We start from the raw sequence: 20,100 nt of genomic DNA, 5'->3' as shown, positions 1-20,100 counted from the left end.
TTAATCAAATGCCCACCTGAGCATGCCCCCGCATCGGACCTTGTCGTAGTTGAGATTCAGGTAATATATGGCGGTGATGCAGCGGCCATCTTTGTTGGGATTGTCCACGTGTTTGACGTAGTGAGTGCCGCATCCGGGGTAGCATGCCACCATCGCCTGAAGAAGACCACGGAAACAATGTTATAATCCAGTTCTACATCATTATCATTACAATTATATGACAAAGTGAAAAATACCGAAGCAATGATGTATGAATTCGCCACTAGAGGGGCTAGTGTAGCGTGAGGTCTCCGAAATGTCAAATCTCATAGTTTTTGGGTGAGCTACGCGGGTTTATTTATAATTAGAATAATTTTGTGAATATTTTGCAACGTCTGAAATTAATTATGGCAAATATGCGTTCCGGGGCAATGAATGTCTGTGTTTTGAGACAGTTTTGTCTATCTGAAACCTTTGTCCTCCCTTTTTTCCGAACAAAACGGGGACTATGTAACACTGTGGCATGCTCGATATTTTTATGGTACGGTTTTAAGGTGTATTCAATATGATTTTAATCTAAACTTTGTTTTCACGCCCGTAATAACTGACTTTGAAAGCCATACTTAAAAACCTCACGCAACAATGCGCCATCTAGTGAGACAAAAAACGATAGCCCTCATTGGAGGTTTATGGGGGAAGCCTAAGTCCAACGATGGACGTCCTAGGGCTGATATGATGAGGATGATAATGCAATATTAATCGGCTGAAAACGGTCCCTGAGACTTGCATTATTAGAGCTCTTGACATGATTAATCCGGCCCCCAGGGTAAGGATACCAGGTGTCATCGTAATTTTCAGACGATGCCTCTGTCACAACGTGACAAGGTGCACGTACAATCACTTAACACTGTACATTGCGAAACCTATTGTAACCGCAAACAGTGGGTGGTCTATCACAAAACGATGACCTCATACGAAAGGTCTTAAACACAATAAAACGTTAGCGATAACAGACTTTACGACACCGTGTTTGGGTTGACGATTCAAAACAACGCTCTGGAGACACATTTAGGGATTAGTCCTTAAACAGTAGGGCTACTACGAATTTCGAAAATCGAAGTTCGTATCGTACCGAGCTGACGCTAATATTATTTCATACGAGAGTGAGAGGGACGGTACGATACGAACTTCCATTTTCGAATCCCGTAGTAGCCCTACTGATCGGCGTAGAGACCGGTGAACTTTAACTGTATCGTTGTATGTAAAGACCACTACACATAGCAAATGAGCGCCTTTCTGATTACGATAATTATACGACGTGTTTTTTTATGATAAATTGGAGGTATCCCCTTTTATCGGTTTATACGTGACAGAGTTCTACAAACGACTAACAAAAAAATCAACCGAATTGAGAATCCCCTCCTTTTTTTGAAGTCTTTTGAATTTTAATAATTTTTGGGCAAAAATATCATTGAAATACAAGCTTTTTTTGCTGACTGTACTTTTTGTCGACTTTACTTGCATTATCAGGCAAACTACATTTACATTTCAAGTCGACGCCATTGAAGAGTTCCGTCCTGCGGAGACGATCCTGGCCGGTCTACCAGGATACCACTACCAGATTATTGTATTGACACGCAATTAACATAAGTATGCCCAATTTCAAGTTAATGCGACTACTGGAAGTTGGTCGAATTTAACGCTAACGAATTTGACGCCTCTTCTGAGGAACATCTGGTCAGCCGAAGAGTTGCCCGATGACTTGAAAACCAGAGCCTTCTCATTACTATTCTCAAGAAAGGAGACCTCGTGAGTGTGGCAATTGGACTTTGCTCTCGAGTCCGTCTAAACTGCTCTGCAGGATCATACTGGACAGACTGTCGAGATCCGTAGAACCTATTCGATGGGAACGGCCTAGTTTCCGTCCCAACCGATCGTTTACGGACCAGATCAACACCATGCGCATAATCCTCGAACAGGCATCAAAATGGCAGAGGGAAATGTAACTTGACCTTTGTGGATTTCGAAGAAGCCTTCGACACGCTAAGATGGAGGTCTATCAGCAAGATTTGACTACAGACAGACAGACAGCGAGACAGGTGAAACTAAATAAAAGCTTGTACAAAGAAACACATTTTCGATTTACTCGCAATATCTGGACTTTGCACGATGATGGGATTTCTTGTCAGGCGGAATACCGCTAGATGGCGTTAGTAGGGCGCTAGGCTAGGGCGTTCGTTTGGCGTTACGGTCTTGCTTGGGATAGGCTAGTTTCTTGCTAGTTTCGTTCCTTAACCACTCAAAAACGCGACACAAATGACTATTTCTCAAAAACCTGCTTTCAAATAAAGAAAACCGCATTCAAATCAGTTCACCCGTTTAAAACCTACAGTGCCACAGACAGACAGACACACATAGCGGTCAAACTTATAACACCCCTCTTTTTGCGTCGGGGGTTAAAAAGCTGCCCATTTTCAGTTGACCACTTATAAATAAAAATCCTGACGCCATTTCAACACAATAAAAATAGTAATTATTGTATTTAAATACTCGTATATACAAAACCTTGTGTTAAAGGTGATAAAACGTCAGATAATCAGTCAGTCAGTCGGAGAGTCAGTCAAATAATCTTTATTGCTGGATAGAAAGTTTCGATGTAGCTACAAAATTACGATTTTTCCTCACGAGATTTCGTGACGTTTGCCTGACGTCAAGAATTTTTTGATGTTTTATGCAGTTTGTGTTTTATGATCCTTAGTGTTAATAATTTCTTGACAAAAAGATATTCTTGTCAATTTCATGACGGGACAACTTTTTGAGAAATACTCAAATGTCAATGTTGTCAAACAGACCTCACGATACTAAAGCCAAATAGCTTGTCACAGGAAGGCTACTACGAAATTCGAAAATCGAGGTTCGTATCGTACCTACCGTCCCGCTGCCGCTTATGTTATTTAATGCAAGAGTGAGAGGGACCGTACGATACAAACTTCGATTTTCGAATTTCGTAGTAGCCCTCCAGAAACCATCACTGAGTACCAATGAACTAAAAGAATTTCCTTGCTCACCCGCGACCTTACGATAGCTAAGCTTATGCAAAATATGCGTGTTCATGCAGTTCCTCCACCTCCACACTGTAAGAACACACACAAATCACACAAACCCATCTATCACCACCACCACACTACGCTGACACTTAACGCTAACTTGTCGCTGTAACTCCCAAAGACCTCCTTGGGGAGTTACAGTGACAAGTTAAAACGGTGGTTGTGGTTCGTTAGCCTAACAACTGGTAGCATGGTGTACGGTTGTGTCACTCTGAAGATGAGCTCTGGTTGAGTTCGAAACGCGTCAGTGTAGTGTGGTTCTTACAGTGTGGAGGTGGAGGACTGCATGAACACCCATATTTTGCATAAGCTTAGCTATCGTAAGGTCGCGGGTGAGCAAGGAAATTCTTTTAGTTCATTGATATGGACCTCCGCAAAGTAACGCCTGATTCAATAAATTATCACTGAGTACGACTTAGCTATCCCTTAAAACACAGTAATGCGCATGCCCATATGTTGTGAGAGGCACGTGTCTCGATGACAATAGTTGTTGTATCAAGTTAGTCACGCATAGTTAGCAGATAAGCTCATCGTTGGGCGAACGACTCGTTTATAGTTCCACTGACCGATTGAGAGTATCGCTCTACACGATATCCCTGAAGCAGAGGGCCTACTCCGAAATTCGAAAATCGAAGTTGGTATCGTACCATCCCTCTCACTCTCGTTTAAATAGTATAAGTGTCAGCAGTATTCGTAGTAGTTCGATCGACAGTAGGTACCTACCTTTAAGTTTCAATTATTTAATGTAATGTAGGTAATTTAATTCGATTTAATTTAATTTGAATTATATTTATTTATGTAAAAATATGGGAACTTCACACGCACCATTGAATTGCTTCGCAGGTTTGTTCTGAGAGGAGGCCTGTGCCCAGCAGTGGGACGTATATAGGCTGGGATGATGATGATGATGTAAAAATATGGGTTACCAAAATGACATGAAATAAATGTTTTTTTAAATGGGGTTTACTCTACGGTTTACTTACTACTACAATGCGACACGCGTTTGGTCGGCGTGTCGTTTGTACGACAAACGATTAGGCGATGTACGACTGTGCGACACGTCATTTGTCCTAACCATTCTTTGTGCAAAGTATGATCAAGCGACGTACGGCTGTACGACATGGTATTTGTCCGAGGCATCTTACGTGCGAATTATGACCAAGCGATGTACTTCTGTGCGACATACCATTTGTCCAAGGCATCGTACGTGTGTGCGAAGTATGATCAAGCGATGCACGGCTGTGCAATAGTAATGATCTGTTATATAAATAACCTAGGTTACTTTTTTGGTTCCTTTTGTGCAAGGGTTGCAGTTCTAACCTAACCCAGTTTTTTGCTAGCAGTTTCTCTTGTGCAAGGTTTGCAATTCTAACCTAACCCACTTTTTGGTAGCAGTTCCTTTTGTGCAAGGGTTGCAGTTCTAACCTAACCCACTTTTTTGGTAGCAGTTCTTTTTGCGCACAATTTAACTTCGCTCATAGATACTGTCGCACATTTGTACTGTCGAACAGTATTAAGTCTCACAATTTAGCTTCGCATAAAGATACTTTCGTACATTTTTACTGTCGAACAGTAATACATCGTAATCGTACACTAGCACTTTTTTTTTATTCTACTAGATGGCAAACGAGCAAGTGGATCTCCTGATGGTAAGAGATCACCACCGCCCATAAACATCTGCAACACCAGGGGTATTGCAGATGCGTTGCCAACCTCGAGGCCGAAGATGGGATACCTCCAGTGCCAGTAATTACACCGGCTGGCACTTCGCAAAAATGCACTGTCGTTCAATAGAAACGTCGCACAATTGCAAATCGCACACTCGGGGTCGCACTTATGTGATAATCCCCCTTTAATGGAACTAATGAGATTTTGTTTGGCACTACTCTTTACGAGTGAGGAAAGAAGGAAGTTTTAAAGGAACAAATGCGGAAAAGGGACCGCCTGAGGAACTAAAACTACTTCTACTTTTAGATAGTTAAAGGAACTGCTTACAGCTAATAATCTGAACCCCTGCTGACCCTATGCCGTCTTACATAATTTTGTGGAAGGCCAAACTGAGTATTTTTTGACAGTAGCAGGCCGAAATAAATTAGGGAGAAAAGAAAAAAAGAGCGCGTAGAATGTTCGAATCATGTCTTAGTCGGATCCTGACTGTAAATGCTATTTCTTGTAACAATACGGAATCCAGCTCATTACCAGCTAAGTGCACAAAATATATGTACAGCCACCTTCGTAAATATATGCCACAGCGAAACGTGTAAAATATCTGACATTTCCTACCGGCCCTAGAATAGATATTTATGCGAGCTTTGGTGTGTCAGCTATTGGTACTAGTGACTACTTATGTTACGAACAAGTATGACCGTTGACCGCACAAGGGGGTTTAGTTTTTTGTACTTATGATTATGAATACGCAGTATACTTCTGAGGTGGTCCCATTGGCACCAAGTCAAGATCTGATGATGGGATCCTAGGGAAATCGAGGGCAACCCTCAAATTTTAGGAGTCATTGAAGCCCAATACGATGATTTTTAATCGGTGATCAGGAATAACAAAAAGCGATAAGGACGGTCATACTGAACTATTTTTCCCATGGAACCAATACGAAAATCGGGATAAAAAATCAGCAATTTCATAGAAAACCTCAGCACCTCACCAGCCTCAATGAATGAAACCAGGGTTTTTTTTCTCGATTTTCGTATTGGTCCCATGGGAAAAGTTATTCAGTATGACCGTCTAAATCATCATCATCATCATCATCATCAGCCCGAAGACGTCCACTGCTGGACAAAGGCCTCCCCCTTAGAACGCCACAATGAACGACAACTCGCCACTTGCATCCACCGGTTTCCCGCTACTCATGCCAAATGTCCATGTCAAACCCGTGCCGGTTATCGTTGGGAACGATGTACTCGAAGTTGTTGACCACTATGTTTACCTTGGACCAGTTGTCCAGTTGGGTAGGTCCAACTTCGGCAAAGAGGTGGCCCGAAGAATCCAACTCGGATGGGCAGCGTTCGGGAAACTTCGTGATGTCTTCTCGTCCAATATTCCGCAGTGCCTGAAGACTAGAGTCTTCGACCAGTGTGTTGCCAGTGATGACTTATGGCGCTGAGACGTGGTCCTTGACTGTTGGCCACTTAGAGAGGCTCAAAGTCACGCAACGAGCTATGGAGAGAGCTATGCTTGGAGTTTCTTTGCGCGATAGAATCCGGACCGTCTAAATAGCTTTTTGTTATTCCTGATTACCGATTAAAAATCACCGTGCTATACATAGTTCCACTCCTGCTGGCTGGTGCTGATACCGACTTCAAGCTAGTATGGGTAAAATTATTTCCAAGGTTTTTGTACTCGGTTTCATTTTTCGTTCAATTTTTTTTTGTAGTTTACATACTCGTTTTTCCTCCTATTTCTAGACACAAACATAGCACTTTAGGATAAGGCCGAGTGACGCCGGGTATTCCCTGTGTGGATACAGGTTTCGCACACTAGGTTAAAACTATGTTAAGGGCATTGGACCGGTTTCGTGTGAACATTGCTTAGAATTCATTCTGTATGTAGCCTTTAGATTGTTCGCCCAATGACTCTGATTACAAAGTTAAATGATGCAGGAACGAATCCGTGATTCGCGGGTAACATCCTTATTTACAAAAATATGTATTACATAAATGCGAAGGCGAGTTTGTTTCTTCTGTTTTCAACTATTGAAGTGAAATTTTGCATACATCATATTAGAAGTTCAGAATAAAAAATAGGATACCTTTTTATCCCGAAAAAATGTCTTGATCCCGAGGGATGAGCTAAAGTTTTGTATTAATAAGTTTTGCCGTTGTAGATACATACATTGTTAAATGCAATTTGGAAAAGGGCACAGTTCCCGGAGAACGTCAAATAAATTAGATAATAATTGAAATTATACCTAGTAGGTATAAGCTTAAAAAAAAAAATTAACGCGAGCGGGCAAAAGCTAGTAGCGAGATATCGATAGCAAATATTTCAAAAGGCAATAGAATAGAGACTTTTAAGTATCGTTTAAGTAGTCTTAAACATAACATTAGGAAAATTATCATTTAACTCAAATTTATGGCGCTTTGTCAGTTATTCATATACCTACTTATATGATAGATAGGTAGGTAAGTACCTTTACAAATTGTGATTGTTTCTACATACGAGCGTAGTATCACGTACGCCCTTTTAGGGTCTTCATATAATTAAAAATATTTAATTTAATATTTGAATAATGCGATCCGGTTCGAGAAACCGACTAGTACAACCAAAAGGTGGAGTGACTAATTTAGTCAAGCAGCGAATACATTAGTTAAATGGTATATGTAGTCATTCACGATGACGCGTGCCGTGGTTCTTATTACAATGTCAATAATGGCTAATTTCGACAAAATCACGCGTCTTCGTGGATGGCACTAGGTAGGTATATACATTATACTCGAGTGCAGAAATAGGCGAACTAGATTGACAGCTGAAAATGTTATAGTTAGCAAAAAAGATAGGCATAGGAATATGTCAATATAACCTTATGTTGAACCTATTCATTGCGCGACTACACCTAACACCAATCTAATTTAATAATACGGTATTTGACTATTTATTAAAACTACACAATGCCTGTTATCGAATAGAAAAACCATTTTTAAGCTACCTTTACAAATAACAGAGTTATACATGTTTGAAACTCAAGATTAGACAGAGAAGACATACTGGCATGTGACGTCACACGCCAGTACCGCCATACTTGCTGCATAGAGAAAAGCGTTTGAGAAAGAGACAGGTATATAGATTTAAAAAAACACTTTAAATCCAATTTTCAAACCGATTTAAATTTCTCTTCGCTAAACACTATCTGTATATCTATATTTTCATAATAATATTAAGATATGGCAAAATCAGGAGTTGTCAAATACCGCATTGTATTCTATTAGGTATTCGCAGTCATACTTCTCGCACACACAGACTTGCCTATACCATACAATATCATATACAATTATATGGGTCACCTTCGAAATCCATAATATCGTATGTCTAGACCATATAGATACAACAAGAAATAATTATAAACTATTGATGACATGACAATATGAAATGCCAACTAAACAAAAAGAACGGACGGCATCCTTATCGATGTTCAACAGATTTTTTTCCAAATCTTTCAAATAAAAGAATTATTTTATTATTATTTCGTAATAAGTTTTTCTTTTAAATATCGATATTAGATAAGTTTTTTTAAATATCGATATTAAGTACAGCAGTGGTGAAACTGTGGCAACATTTGTGTAATGAACTGTCAAGGTGGTTCGCCTAATTCTGGAGTAAGTATAAGGGGTCTTATATCTGAAGACCACGTAGATACCTCATAAAATAATTCTTTATTACCTCAGGGCACGACCCAGATTCATAAATTCCGGTTGTACAGATAAGACCTGACCTATACTAACGTCAATTATCATCCTGGCCACAATTATTTTAAATTACAGGCTGTTTACTCGATCACCCTTGCCATATCAATGCCGGCAACCGCGACCTGTCCCAATGTCATTTCCGGCCAGCGACAACAGCTGAACGCTATTTGAATTTGAAAATGGAACAACGTACTGGCACGCGCCAAACTTTTTCAATCTATTTTTAAGCGGCGCCCAACTGGCGTTTGGAAAGCCAGCCAGTAGAATCGGAATACAATTATTAGATCTGATCACAGCAGAATTCACATACTTGCAAAACACTAGAAAGTAAGTAAGTTTTATTTTTCCACTAAATAAACGATGATTCGAAGCCAAGCTGTCTCTTCTAAGGCCGAAAGTAAATATTAATAAACTCGTTCACGTTTATACGACTGCAAATTCTTCTGCTGTCAATTCAATTCCGCATTTATGATAAGCCCGCAACCGCAAACCAATGACCTCAGATCCCACTTAGTGTTTGACACGTGTATGTTCAGTAAGAGGACGTTATGTCTATGCAAAATGGCTGTATAAAAAACGTAAGCTCAGTTTGTAAACAGTGGCGCGTGGGATTCGCTCGGTGTTTACAATGTCCCCGCGCCGCTCCCCCGCGGCGGCCATGCTCGGAGTCACGTACGCAAAAACAGTAGAGCGCATGCGTCGCCTTTATTTTGGTTATTATCGCAAAAGGCGGCGATTCTAATGCGATACGCTTTCCAAGGTATGATAACGCTTTGAGAGCTGTGCGAACTGCGATTTATTACTAGTTTGATGTAAGAAACAAATTTGCAATGAATGCTAAGGTAGTCTTAAAATAATCTACTTAGTAAAGTCGATGTGTGATAGTTTGTAACTTTAGTGATACTTACTTAAGAAGGTACTAATTGGCTCACCTGCCTTGGCAATATCAGCGGCAATGAAGCGGATGAGCTAGGCGAAAAAAATAAGGTCAAGAAGCGTGAAGACAGCTCGAAAAAAAATAATAGAATCTGTCAATCTCGAGTCCGGTGGCCTTAACACTTTTCGGCCGATATCTGACTCATTAGTTCTGCATATTTTAAAGCCATTAGGCTTTAAGTGTCAATAAAGAGTGATAAAGAACTGGTATAATATGTTTATGAGACTACATGCCAACAGTGTTACATGCTTGCCAAAATGATTGCTAACGTAACTGGGGCAAAATTCTGATTACGTAGCGTCTGAGTACGTGAAGAAATTGCGATATTGCAATCCGGCTAAAGCATCAGTCGCGCTCAGATGTTCCTCAGCTCAGCTCAGATATGTGATTGTTTCGACATAGAATCCAGCGGGGAAGAGGCGAGGTGGTAAATCTAAAATAACATGTAATTCTGTAGTTAAATAGGAAGCCCCTTGATGGTTAGACTCTGGGCCTTGCTTTTGCGAAGAAAAAACCTTAGAAAAGTATACAAATAAAATGATTAAGTACATAGTAGCGGCCTGCTTATTTATTATTACACGCCTTTATTTAATAGTTATTATTTCTATATCCTCTAAGACTCGCGTACCTACGTAACACAAATTAGCATTAAGAATAACGGCCGAATGCACTTTATAAAGCACACATTGTTCATTGAATAAAGAATTTTAAGAATGTTGACATTATATCCAATTTTTTTTAGTCTTAAGAACCACATTGTATCTGTTAAAAAAAGTTAGGACTCAGGATGATATAATAGGTACATTGGAGTCCGATTTAGATGTTGCAATTACTGCACGAGCGAAGCGAGAGTTATAATGTCCACTAGGGCATCTCACTCAAACCTGACTCTACACGATACGTATTATAACAGCAAAAACAACGGAACGCATTGCACTTAATTCTGTGATATCAAGTCACCCCACGATACGATTCGAAACATAATATTATTGATCGGGGTTACTACACTCGTGTTTATTTCCCAAAGTAACTATTAACAGCTGAGTCGTGATGTGACAAATCGTAAACATTGCTACACCAGTGTAAACTAACGTCCGTTGTGCATCCGCCAGTGCGGTTTTTCCACCATTTACCTGTTCAGATCTTTTTAGGTTAACCAATAACTGGTAGAGATTAGTAGTGCAGCTTTTAGGAATGTTTTTGTTGTCAATATCATTCACTATTCTTCCTATAAAACGGCTCTGGACAAATTAAGTTTTGAACTCCTGGCGCATCGCGGTTAAACCACGCTTTTGCTAGTGTGCGAAAATCATCAACATACCATCAGTTTTTCTTTTCATGGTAAACTCGAAGCTATGAGCGATCAGGAAAAGTATCTTTCTTACTTTAGCCATTTTTGCTATATTGTCTTAGCCTGAAGGTGTTGCCGCTGTCTTGTTGTCATCAATGACTCCCGATCTCATTCAAATCATTAATTTTAATGATCAATACATAGACCAGACCACAGATCTTAACCAGTGGATCAAGAGGTATTGCACGTGAGTGGCAGATCGAAAGTATGTATGTAGTCACATTTTGTGAATCAACAGGTAGCCCAATAAAATGACGAATACCTCGTGAATGGAATGGGACTCGATTTTGCTTATTTTCCTTGTCCTTTCTTAAGTCATGATTGTATTTTTATAATGATGTTCCCGATGCGTCCTAGTGTTTAGAATTAGAAAAGTTTATTCCAAGTCACATTACAGTTTAAAGGTGGAAATATAATAAGTTGTACACACACATGTGACGCCCTGCAAGGGCACGGCAACATAAATATTCTGGGACTAGGGCGTTTTTAACCCCCGACCCAAAAGGGGTGATACGAGTATATGTTCGATCGCTATGAGTGTGTGATCGATCAATGAGTGTTCGACCGCTAGGAGGATCGATGTGAGACTGTGGAACGATTTTGCGCCGTTTTTTCGTCATTACCGTTTCGGCAAAGAAATAGTGCTTGTGTTTATTTTTTTGTCAAAATTAAATACAATACCGATCCTAAATCTTGCGTGATCAATTTTTTTGCAACTTTTCCTTCCGTTATGCTTATAAACGTGGGATGGTAATGACGTTTAACCGACCGGTTGAAACGCTCGAATATTCACCCGGAATCATTGTGAGACTGTGGAATCATAGCTCCAAAACGGATGGACCTATTTTTGAGATGTTGAACTTTGAAATGGTAATGTAGCGGTTTTATAATAGTCTCAACCGCTTGAGACACTACATTGAAATTCGTTAGGCCTAATTTATTTGTATAACACACAGCATTATACGTGTACCTATCGAAATACGGGCTTATAAAAAACGGTTACTTTTTGATCCATCTATGACTTTGGTATCAGTGCCTTGAGATGCGAACTCAAGACATCAGGCGGAAATTCACCAGCGATTTCATGACATGTCGCAATCGCAATAACGGCTATCAAATCATTATATAACGCAATTACTTCACTGTTTAAATAATACTAGATACATGGTCATTGGTCATCCTACATTAATTATTAATAAAATACATTAATGAAGTAGATGCCTGCCTATGGGGAATTCCCCGTGAGTCTTATGATCTTATGCAAATGTTCACGATTTCGTTATACATTTGACAATGCCAACATATTACTCATAAAGTAACATGTTTTTGAAACAGACACACATAATAAACTAAAGTTATAAAAGATTTGAATAAGAGTTCTTTACAAAATAAAAATAATCAAAGGAAAAAACTTAGATTTTCAATTACTAAATTTAGGTCTCATTGTCTAAGGCCCGGGCGCACGCGATCGCATTCAGTGTCTCTTTCTACATTTATCCTGTACCGTGTGGCAGAAAGAAGTGGTGATTACGAATGTGATTTCGAGTGTGTTAGACCATAAGGTCTCCGATCACCGATTAAAAATCGTCGTGTATTAATATTTACCCTCGTCCTGCCGTTGATGGTGTAGTCCCCGAGTTTGCCGTTGTTAGCCATTTTGTTCGCCCTCAGAATTATATTATCCACCTGGAATATCAAGTTAAAATTAATTACTTATATCAATACAGAAACAGTTAATGGAGGCCATAAATTGCAGAAGGGGAGTTGGAACGACAGGACAGTATCTTTTAAAACCTGCTGGAAGGAAGACTAGGCTGAGGAAGGTCAAGATTGACCAAGAAAGTGTCGTGTCGTATCAGGAAGTCAGGAAGTCAAACAGCTGGCCGAAGACCGTGTGGAGTAGCAGTTACTCCAACGACAAGAGCGTAGCTATTTAAGAAGATCATAATGGACTATAATTTACATTTCCTATAAAATAAAAATGAAAAAATACTTTGTTGCAACGTTGCAACTCAAGATATCGCAGATTGTCAAAGTTGTCAGATCAAGTTGTTGTGGAAATAGCAATCCAACCTATAACAACGTCTTATGAACAGACAAGAATTTATATTTATGTTTTGCTCCGTGATTTGTTTGTGGTTTTGTATTCTAGCAATGTAATATATATATATTTATAGATTATTAGCGAAACTTTTTTTATTTTTTTTTATTTGCCTGTTGCCAAAACGAGCAAGTGGGTCTCCTGATGGTAAGAGATCACCACCGCCCATAAACATCTGCAATACCCCTGGTATAGCAGATGCGTTGCCAACCTAGAGGCCATAAGATGGGATACCTCAAGTGCCAGTAATTTCACCGGCTGTCTTACTCTCCACGCCGAAACACAACAGTACAAGCACTGCTGCTTCACGGCAGGATTAGCGAGCAAGATGGCGGTAGCAATCCTACCACCTGCAAATCTAATTAATAATCTGAATTGTAAGTCAAAATTTATGACTTTAAGAGGCAGTTTCACCATCCATTGATAAGTCAAATGACAGGGGGTAAATGACATAAATTGTATGATGTTTAAGATCGAGTTGATTCATCGAACGATCGGACAAAGCTGATATCATCGCAAGCACTTCATTTAAGTAAGGGCCCTAATTCACAAGGCAATGATAAGCTTCTGATCAAATAACCAAATGATAAATAATAATATGTATACATTGCCAGCAAGGAAAAAAAATCATCACCATGACATCAGCTGTAAGACGTCCATTGCTGGACAGACCCACAATGATATCTAGGTACCTAATCAGTTTCAATAGCCATATTTTTTAAAAATTTAATTTGGTACTTAAAGATTTAATTTGATATGTGGTTAAATAGCAATATAGAATTTGTACTGTTTAAAAAAAATCCCGTCTAGCGAGTTTCTTTTTTTCCTAATTATTGTCGAGGTTAAACACTTCAGGTGATCAGATCATGTCAGTCTCATGGTGCTTACGTAGTACCTAGTTCCTCACTCAAGGGATAAGTCAATAAAATGGTATAACAAATATACTTAGGTAGAGTCATTCACGATGACGCGTGCCGTGGTTCTTATTACAATGTCATAGACTGAGAGGTGGCAGGAATTTTTAAAACGATCATGGAAACGGTTAGACTCATTTTTATGTGTTGTAGAGTGGTCTGCTGATGTGAATAATTTTGGTCTGCCTGCTCTCAGTGGGTGCAACTTTGAGATATAGCGCATAAAAGAGGCTTTATTGTTGCGAAAAAAAAACGATAACAGAAATGGTTAGTTTTAGTACATATTCAAAGTATGGCGTCTCCTCATGTGAAACGAATTGGTCTGCCTGCTCTCAGTGGGTGCAACTTTGAGATATAGCGCATAAAAGAGGCTTTATTGTTGCGAAAAAAAAACGATAACAGAAATGGTTAGTTTTAGTACATATTCAAAGTATGTCGTCTCCTTATGTGAACCGAATTGGTCTGCCTGCTCTAAGTGGTTGTATTTCAGAGTTATGATGCTCGCAAGATGCTTAATTGTAAAGAAAATTCAAGGTAATGGTAATCAATAAAATAAATCTCAGAGACCGTTAGTACTAGAAAGCTGTAATTTGGTATAAATATACTTATCTATCACGCCAACAAAGTGATAAAATAAAAAAAATAAAAAAACATTTTTTTAGGGTACCTCCCATTAGGGCTTCCATCCCGGGAATCGAGACTCTCGGTTTTCCGAGAGTCTCGAACCATTTTCGGTCCCGAGACTCTGCAGTTCCAGTCTCGGTGATTTTCGAGACTTCGAGACTTATTTTATTCAGTCCAGCAAGACCGGACTTGTGATTGTTTACAATCAATTATAATGCATATACGATAAGTAAAATCAAATGAACTTTCAAAAGTACCTCTAAAATCCACTATACGTTAAATACTTGACTTAGCTACGTAAACTGTGGTTATACTGTGATGATTATGTTGTTCACTACATGATAATATTTATTAACGACGATGCGTGGAAGAAATTGTATTTTGTCATCTACATATTTTATGTACCTACCTACACCCCAAGCGGATTCATTGCATTACAGTCACTAAGCCATAAAAACAGATAGAAAAAGATTATGCGTTCTGAACTCTTAGTAAAGAGGAGATAAGGAACAATTGTTTTTACACTCATAAGGCCATACTGCTTGGGAAATGTCATGGTTTTGGGTGTGGTTTTGGACATATGCTAAATTTTCTTAGAAAGTTTTTGAAAAATTTGACTAAAGTTTTTCAGAAACATGTTCAAATGATAGATTGATGTTTATGTATCGAAAAGTGTAATTAAACGAAATTGCATTTTTGGACATGCATCCTTTTTGAATTAGGATGGTAGTGTTCTGATAATTTAATAAACAACATAAACTTTATATTAAAAAAATTTTTTTTCGTAATATTTGAAGTGGCCCTCTCTTTTCCCACTAAGTACTTCTTTACCTGCAACTACGACGACTATGACTTCACTTCAGATTCGGACCACCCAAAAGGATTTATCGTTAAGTCTCGAAAGTCTCGAAATTTCGAGACTCCCGGGACTGAAGACAAAGTCTCGTCTCAGTCCCGAGACTCAAAAATATCTCCGAGACTGGACGCCCTACCTCCCATAGACATAAAATGAGGGTGATTTTTTTTTTCTCAACTAACCCTGTATTGTGGGGTATCGTTAGATAGGTCTTTTAAAACCAATGGGGGTTTGCTAAGACGATTTTTCGATTCAGTGATCTGTTTGTGAAATATTCAACTTTAAAGTGAAAACTTTCATCAAAATCGAGCGTCTCCCCCCTCTAAAATCTAAACCGTTGGGTGGAAAAATTTGGAAAAATTAAGGATGGTAGTAAGTATATCAAATTTACAAGAAATATTATAACGACTAAGATTGTTTGAGAATTTGTAGTAGTTCAAGAGTTACTAGCAGCCTAAGGTATAAAACATACCTAAACTTGAAAGATTCCGTACACCATACGATATCCTTAGAAAAATATTAAGTACTTGATTTTTTCCTAATGGCTACGGAATCCTTTCTGGGGCGTGTCCGATACGCTCTTGGCCGGTTTTTGTTAATTCAACTTACTTGTATAAGAAGTCTTCTCTAAGAAGTTTGGCTAAGTGCCACTTGCAAGCGCATGAACGACACCGTCGGAGTTGAAGCGTCGTGAAATCAGGAATCGATTACGAAATCCCCATCTTTGTTACCAAAGCTGATTACACTATAATTATAACTGATTGCCGCAGATAGTCGGGCTCTCAGATTATCGCGCTTGGTTATAAGTCACAGCGCCGTCTCAGTTCAAAGTCGTGGAGGTTTAGCCTTCACCTTAGCTCTCCACTCCTGTCGGTTAGCGGCCTCGTTCTCCCACTGAGACGGCACTATGGTGCAACTTTTCATGGTTCTCTTTAGCACGTCCTTATACCTCAAAACTTGTCCGCCATGCTTACGCTTGCCATCCTCAAGTTCTGACCAGAAGACGCGCTTCGTCACCCGCTGCTCTGACATTCGCGTAACGTGGCCGCTCCACCGAAGTGGTCGCCGCATGAGGTTGGACTCAATGCAACCTACCTACATTGGCTCTGCGCAGCACTTCGGTATTCCGCACATAATCAGACCATTTGATCCTTCAAACCTTTCGGAGGCATCTTAGGTGGAAACGGTCTAGCATGCGGATGTGCCTGTGATACGCGGTCCACGCTTCAGCAGAGTGCAATAAGTTAGGAAGGACGATGGACATGTACACAGAGATCTTTGTGACTAGTTTAAGGTCATGCGAACAGAAAACCTTGAAATCCAACTTACCGAATGCTGCAGCTGCAGCTCCGATTCGGCTGTTAATCTCGGCGTCAAGGTCACACACACACGCGCTAGCACACAACCTTGCTTCACCCCACAGGTAACGGGTAAGAAGTTTGATTGTTCACTGTCGAGAGCGATGCAGCACTGCATGTCGTCATGCAGGAGTCGGAGAAGTCTCACAAAGTTTTCTGTGCATCCTATCTTACTGTGCTTACCACCCATAGAGCTTCTCGAGGGACACTATCAAAGGTTTTCTCGAGATCGACGAAGCAGATGCACATGCGGCGGCTTTGCTCTCTGTTCTTTTCCTGTAATTGCCGCAGTGAGAAAATAGCGCCCAGATTAACAGCCAAATCGGAGCTGCAGCTGCAGCATTATATAAGTTGGATTTCAAGCTCTTCTGTACGCATGACCTTAAACTAGTCATAAAAATCTCTGTGCACATGTCCATGGTCGTTCCTAACTTATTGCACTCTGCTGAAGCGTGGATGGTGTATCGCAGGCACATTCGCATGCTAGACCGTTTCTACCTAAGATGCCTCCGAAAACTTTGAAGGATCAAATGGTCTGATTCGTGTGTGGAATACGGAAGTGCTGCGCAGGGCCAATGTAGGTGGCATTGAGTCCTACCTCATGCGGCGACAACTTCGGTGGTGCGGACACGTAACGCGAATTAGGTCGAATGCCAAACTGAGTCTCAGGCAATATTTTTTCAGAAAGTTCCTTAAGGCGGTTCATTAGGACTCGGGCAAATATTTTCCCAGGGACTTACATCAGAGAAGTACTCCTTTGTTTTTATATAAGACTTTCAAGGCTGATGGGACTCTCTCTTCTCTCCACATCAGCTGAAAGAGCTCCTATACGGCCGTATGCAATTCCTCAACGCCGTTTTTGAGCAGTTCACCCGGTATAAAATCAATTCCGACCGCGCGCTTATTTTGTTGTTGCTTAATACTTAGCAAGAACAACCTTGCTTTGTCTCAGCGGCTAGTCCAGCTTTATGTCAATAGGAAGTTGGGAAATTGAGCGAACGTGTTCCAGGTCAACCGACCTATCTACGTTCAGCAGAGAGTTGAAATGTTCTGCCCATCGCATCAGCACTTCTTCCTTACCTTTAAGAAGGCCTTCGCCACTAACAGGCTTAAGTGGGACTTTTGCAAGTGAAGTCGTGCCGATTAGCTTTTTAATTTCACCATAGAACTTCCCTAGCTGATTAGTATTTGCAAGCCACTGCAAATAGCGAGCTTTGTCTTGCCATCACTTGTCTTTTGTACCCCTGTGCTGCCGTAGAGGACGTCGGTTATCAATCGCCTTTCTAAGGACTCCATCATTCTCATCAATCCAATCCTCGTGTTTTGGTTTTGGACTTTCAGACCTCAATCAGCATCAAGATCGCCATGATCTTATTAGAAAGAGGCAACGCAGCAATCAAGTCATAGTATATTTTCCTTGATCCCGAGATCCGTAAGCCTATCAACGGTTAGAGACGTCGGCTTAGTTCTACCAGATGTACAAGGCAAGGAGGATGGAGGCGGAGACGAAGTTTCGTGACAACAAGCCTATGATCGGTCCAGAAGTGTGCACCACGCATGACACGGGTGATTAGGACTTGGGAAACATCTCTTTGGCGTACGATGGCATAATCTATCAGATGCGTGTTTGGACCTTGGATGCATCCACGTGTTTTAATGCTTGGCGGGAAGTCTGAACATTGCGTTTGTAACTGCAAGATGAAATTGTGCACAGAAATTTAGTAGCAGCTGTCAGTTATCGTTCATTCTGCCTACTCCGTGTCTACCTAGAACATTAGGCCATGCAATAAAGTCCTGTCTGACTCTGGCATTGAAATCACCCAACAGAAGGATCTGCTCCCTGGGTCGTACACTCTCCATACAGTGACTCCACGGAGCTTATCCAACATACAACATGATAACATTAAGGTATTTGTTGTTATCCAGGTGGAGGCGCAAAGTGATCACGCGGTCCGAGATGTGCACCGGATTCTCTTGTAACTTCTTAATGAGTTGATCCTTGAACCGCAAATCCTACGCCTGACCTTCGCGGCTCGGACGAGGCGAGTCCTTTCCAGAAGAATGTGTACCCGCCACCTTGCTCCACCAGCTCACCCTCATCAGCAAGGTGTGTTTCGCTGAGAGCAGCTACATCGATATTATAGCGAGAGAGTTCCCGAGCTACAATGGCGGTCTTATGCTCTGGGCAGGCGTTGTCATTACGATCAAGAAGAGTTCGCACGTTCCATGCACCAAATCTCATTTGCGATTGATTTATAGTATTATTATTATTTATTTTGATCACGTGTTTTAAGATGCGAAGGCAGCCGCGGTTACACTACACCTTCCGTGTGTTTGGCGTGAGCTTTTTTCAGGACACCTTTTCTAGCCCCTTCCAAGGCTAAGCAAAGAAAGCAGTACCACCCTTCATAGGGCTGCTCTGATGCTCCGGGTGCTGCCGAATCCTCTCAGTCCCCCAGTGCAGAACGAAGCGACCACGGTGTCATACAACACCCCCAGAGCCGCCCACGTGTTGGCCTCAGACAAAGCCCGGTTGCATCAAACCAAAACCTTTCTACTTTAGCCATTCTCCGTGGGACTTTGTTGCTTCTAATATTTGTATAAATGAATACGGACTCCTTAATATGTAATGGTAATTCACCGTTTCACTTGATACCCAGTAGAGGATTACAAAGAAAAATCAAGTAATCGTGAAACCAGGAATCGATTACGAAATCCCCATCTTTGTTACCAAAGCTGATTACATTATATTATATAAGTTTTGAGGTATAAGGACGTGCTAAAGAGAACCATGAAAAGTTGCACCATAGTGCCGTCTCAGTGGGAGAACGAGGCCGCTAACCGACAGGAGTGGAGAGCTAAGGTGAAGGCTAAACCTCCACGACTTTGAACTGAGACGGCGCTGTGACTTATAACCAAGCGCGATAATCTGAGAGCCCGACTATCTGCGGCAATCAGTTATAATTATAGTGTAATCAGCTTTGGTAACAAAGATGGGGATTTCGTAATCGATTCCTGATTTCACGACGCTTCAACTCCGACGGTGTCGTTCATGCGCTTGCAAGTGGCACTTAGCCAAACTTCTTAGAGAAGACTTCTTATACAAGTAAGTTGAATTAACAAAAACCGGCCAAGAGCGTATCGGACACGCCCCAGAAAGGATTCCGTAGCCATTAGGAAAAAATCAAGTACTTAATATTTTTCTAAGGATATCGTATTGTGTACGGAATCTTTCAAGTTTAGGTATGTTTTATACCTTAGGCTGCTAGTAACTCTTGAACTACTACAAATTCTCAAACAATCTTAGTCGTTATAATATTTCTTGTAAATTTGATATACTTACTACCATCCTTAATTTTTCCAAATTTTTCCACCCAACGGTTTAGATTTTAGAGGGGGGAGACGCTCGATTTTGATGAAAGTTTTCACTTTAAAGTTGAATATTTCACAAACAGA

The 20,100-nt window shown here is 40.5% G+C and overlaps 1 protein-coding gene across 1 annotated transcript in view; it reads right to left on the bottom strand.

Annotated features, from left to right (window-relative positions):
• Positions 1-20,100, bottom strand: part of LOC141433005 (egl nine homolog 1-like) — a 29,321-nt gene that overhangs the window by 753 nt on the left and 8,468 nt on the right. The window contains exons 3-4 of the mRNA XM_074094843.1: positions 12,397-12,477; positions 17-156 (exon numbers count right to left, since the gene is read on the bottom strand). Coding sequence (XP_073950944.1) covers positions 17-156; positions 12,397-12,477 — 221 coding nt within the window. The remainder of the gene's footprint in view (positions 1-16; positions 157-12,396; positions 12,478-20,100) is intronic.

This window comes from Choristoneura fumiferana, chromosome 11 (assembly GCF_025370935.1).
Source record: "Choristoneura fumiferana chromosome 11, NRCan_CFum_1, whole genome shotgun sequence".
Taxonomy (NCBI): Eukaryota; Metazoa; Arthropoda; class Insecta; order Lepidoptera; family Tortricidae; genus Choristoneura; species Choristoneura fumiferana.
The sequence above is the reverse complement of the archived record's forward strand: the minus strand, read 5'-3'. Positions and strand labels throughout refer to the sequence as shown.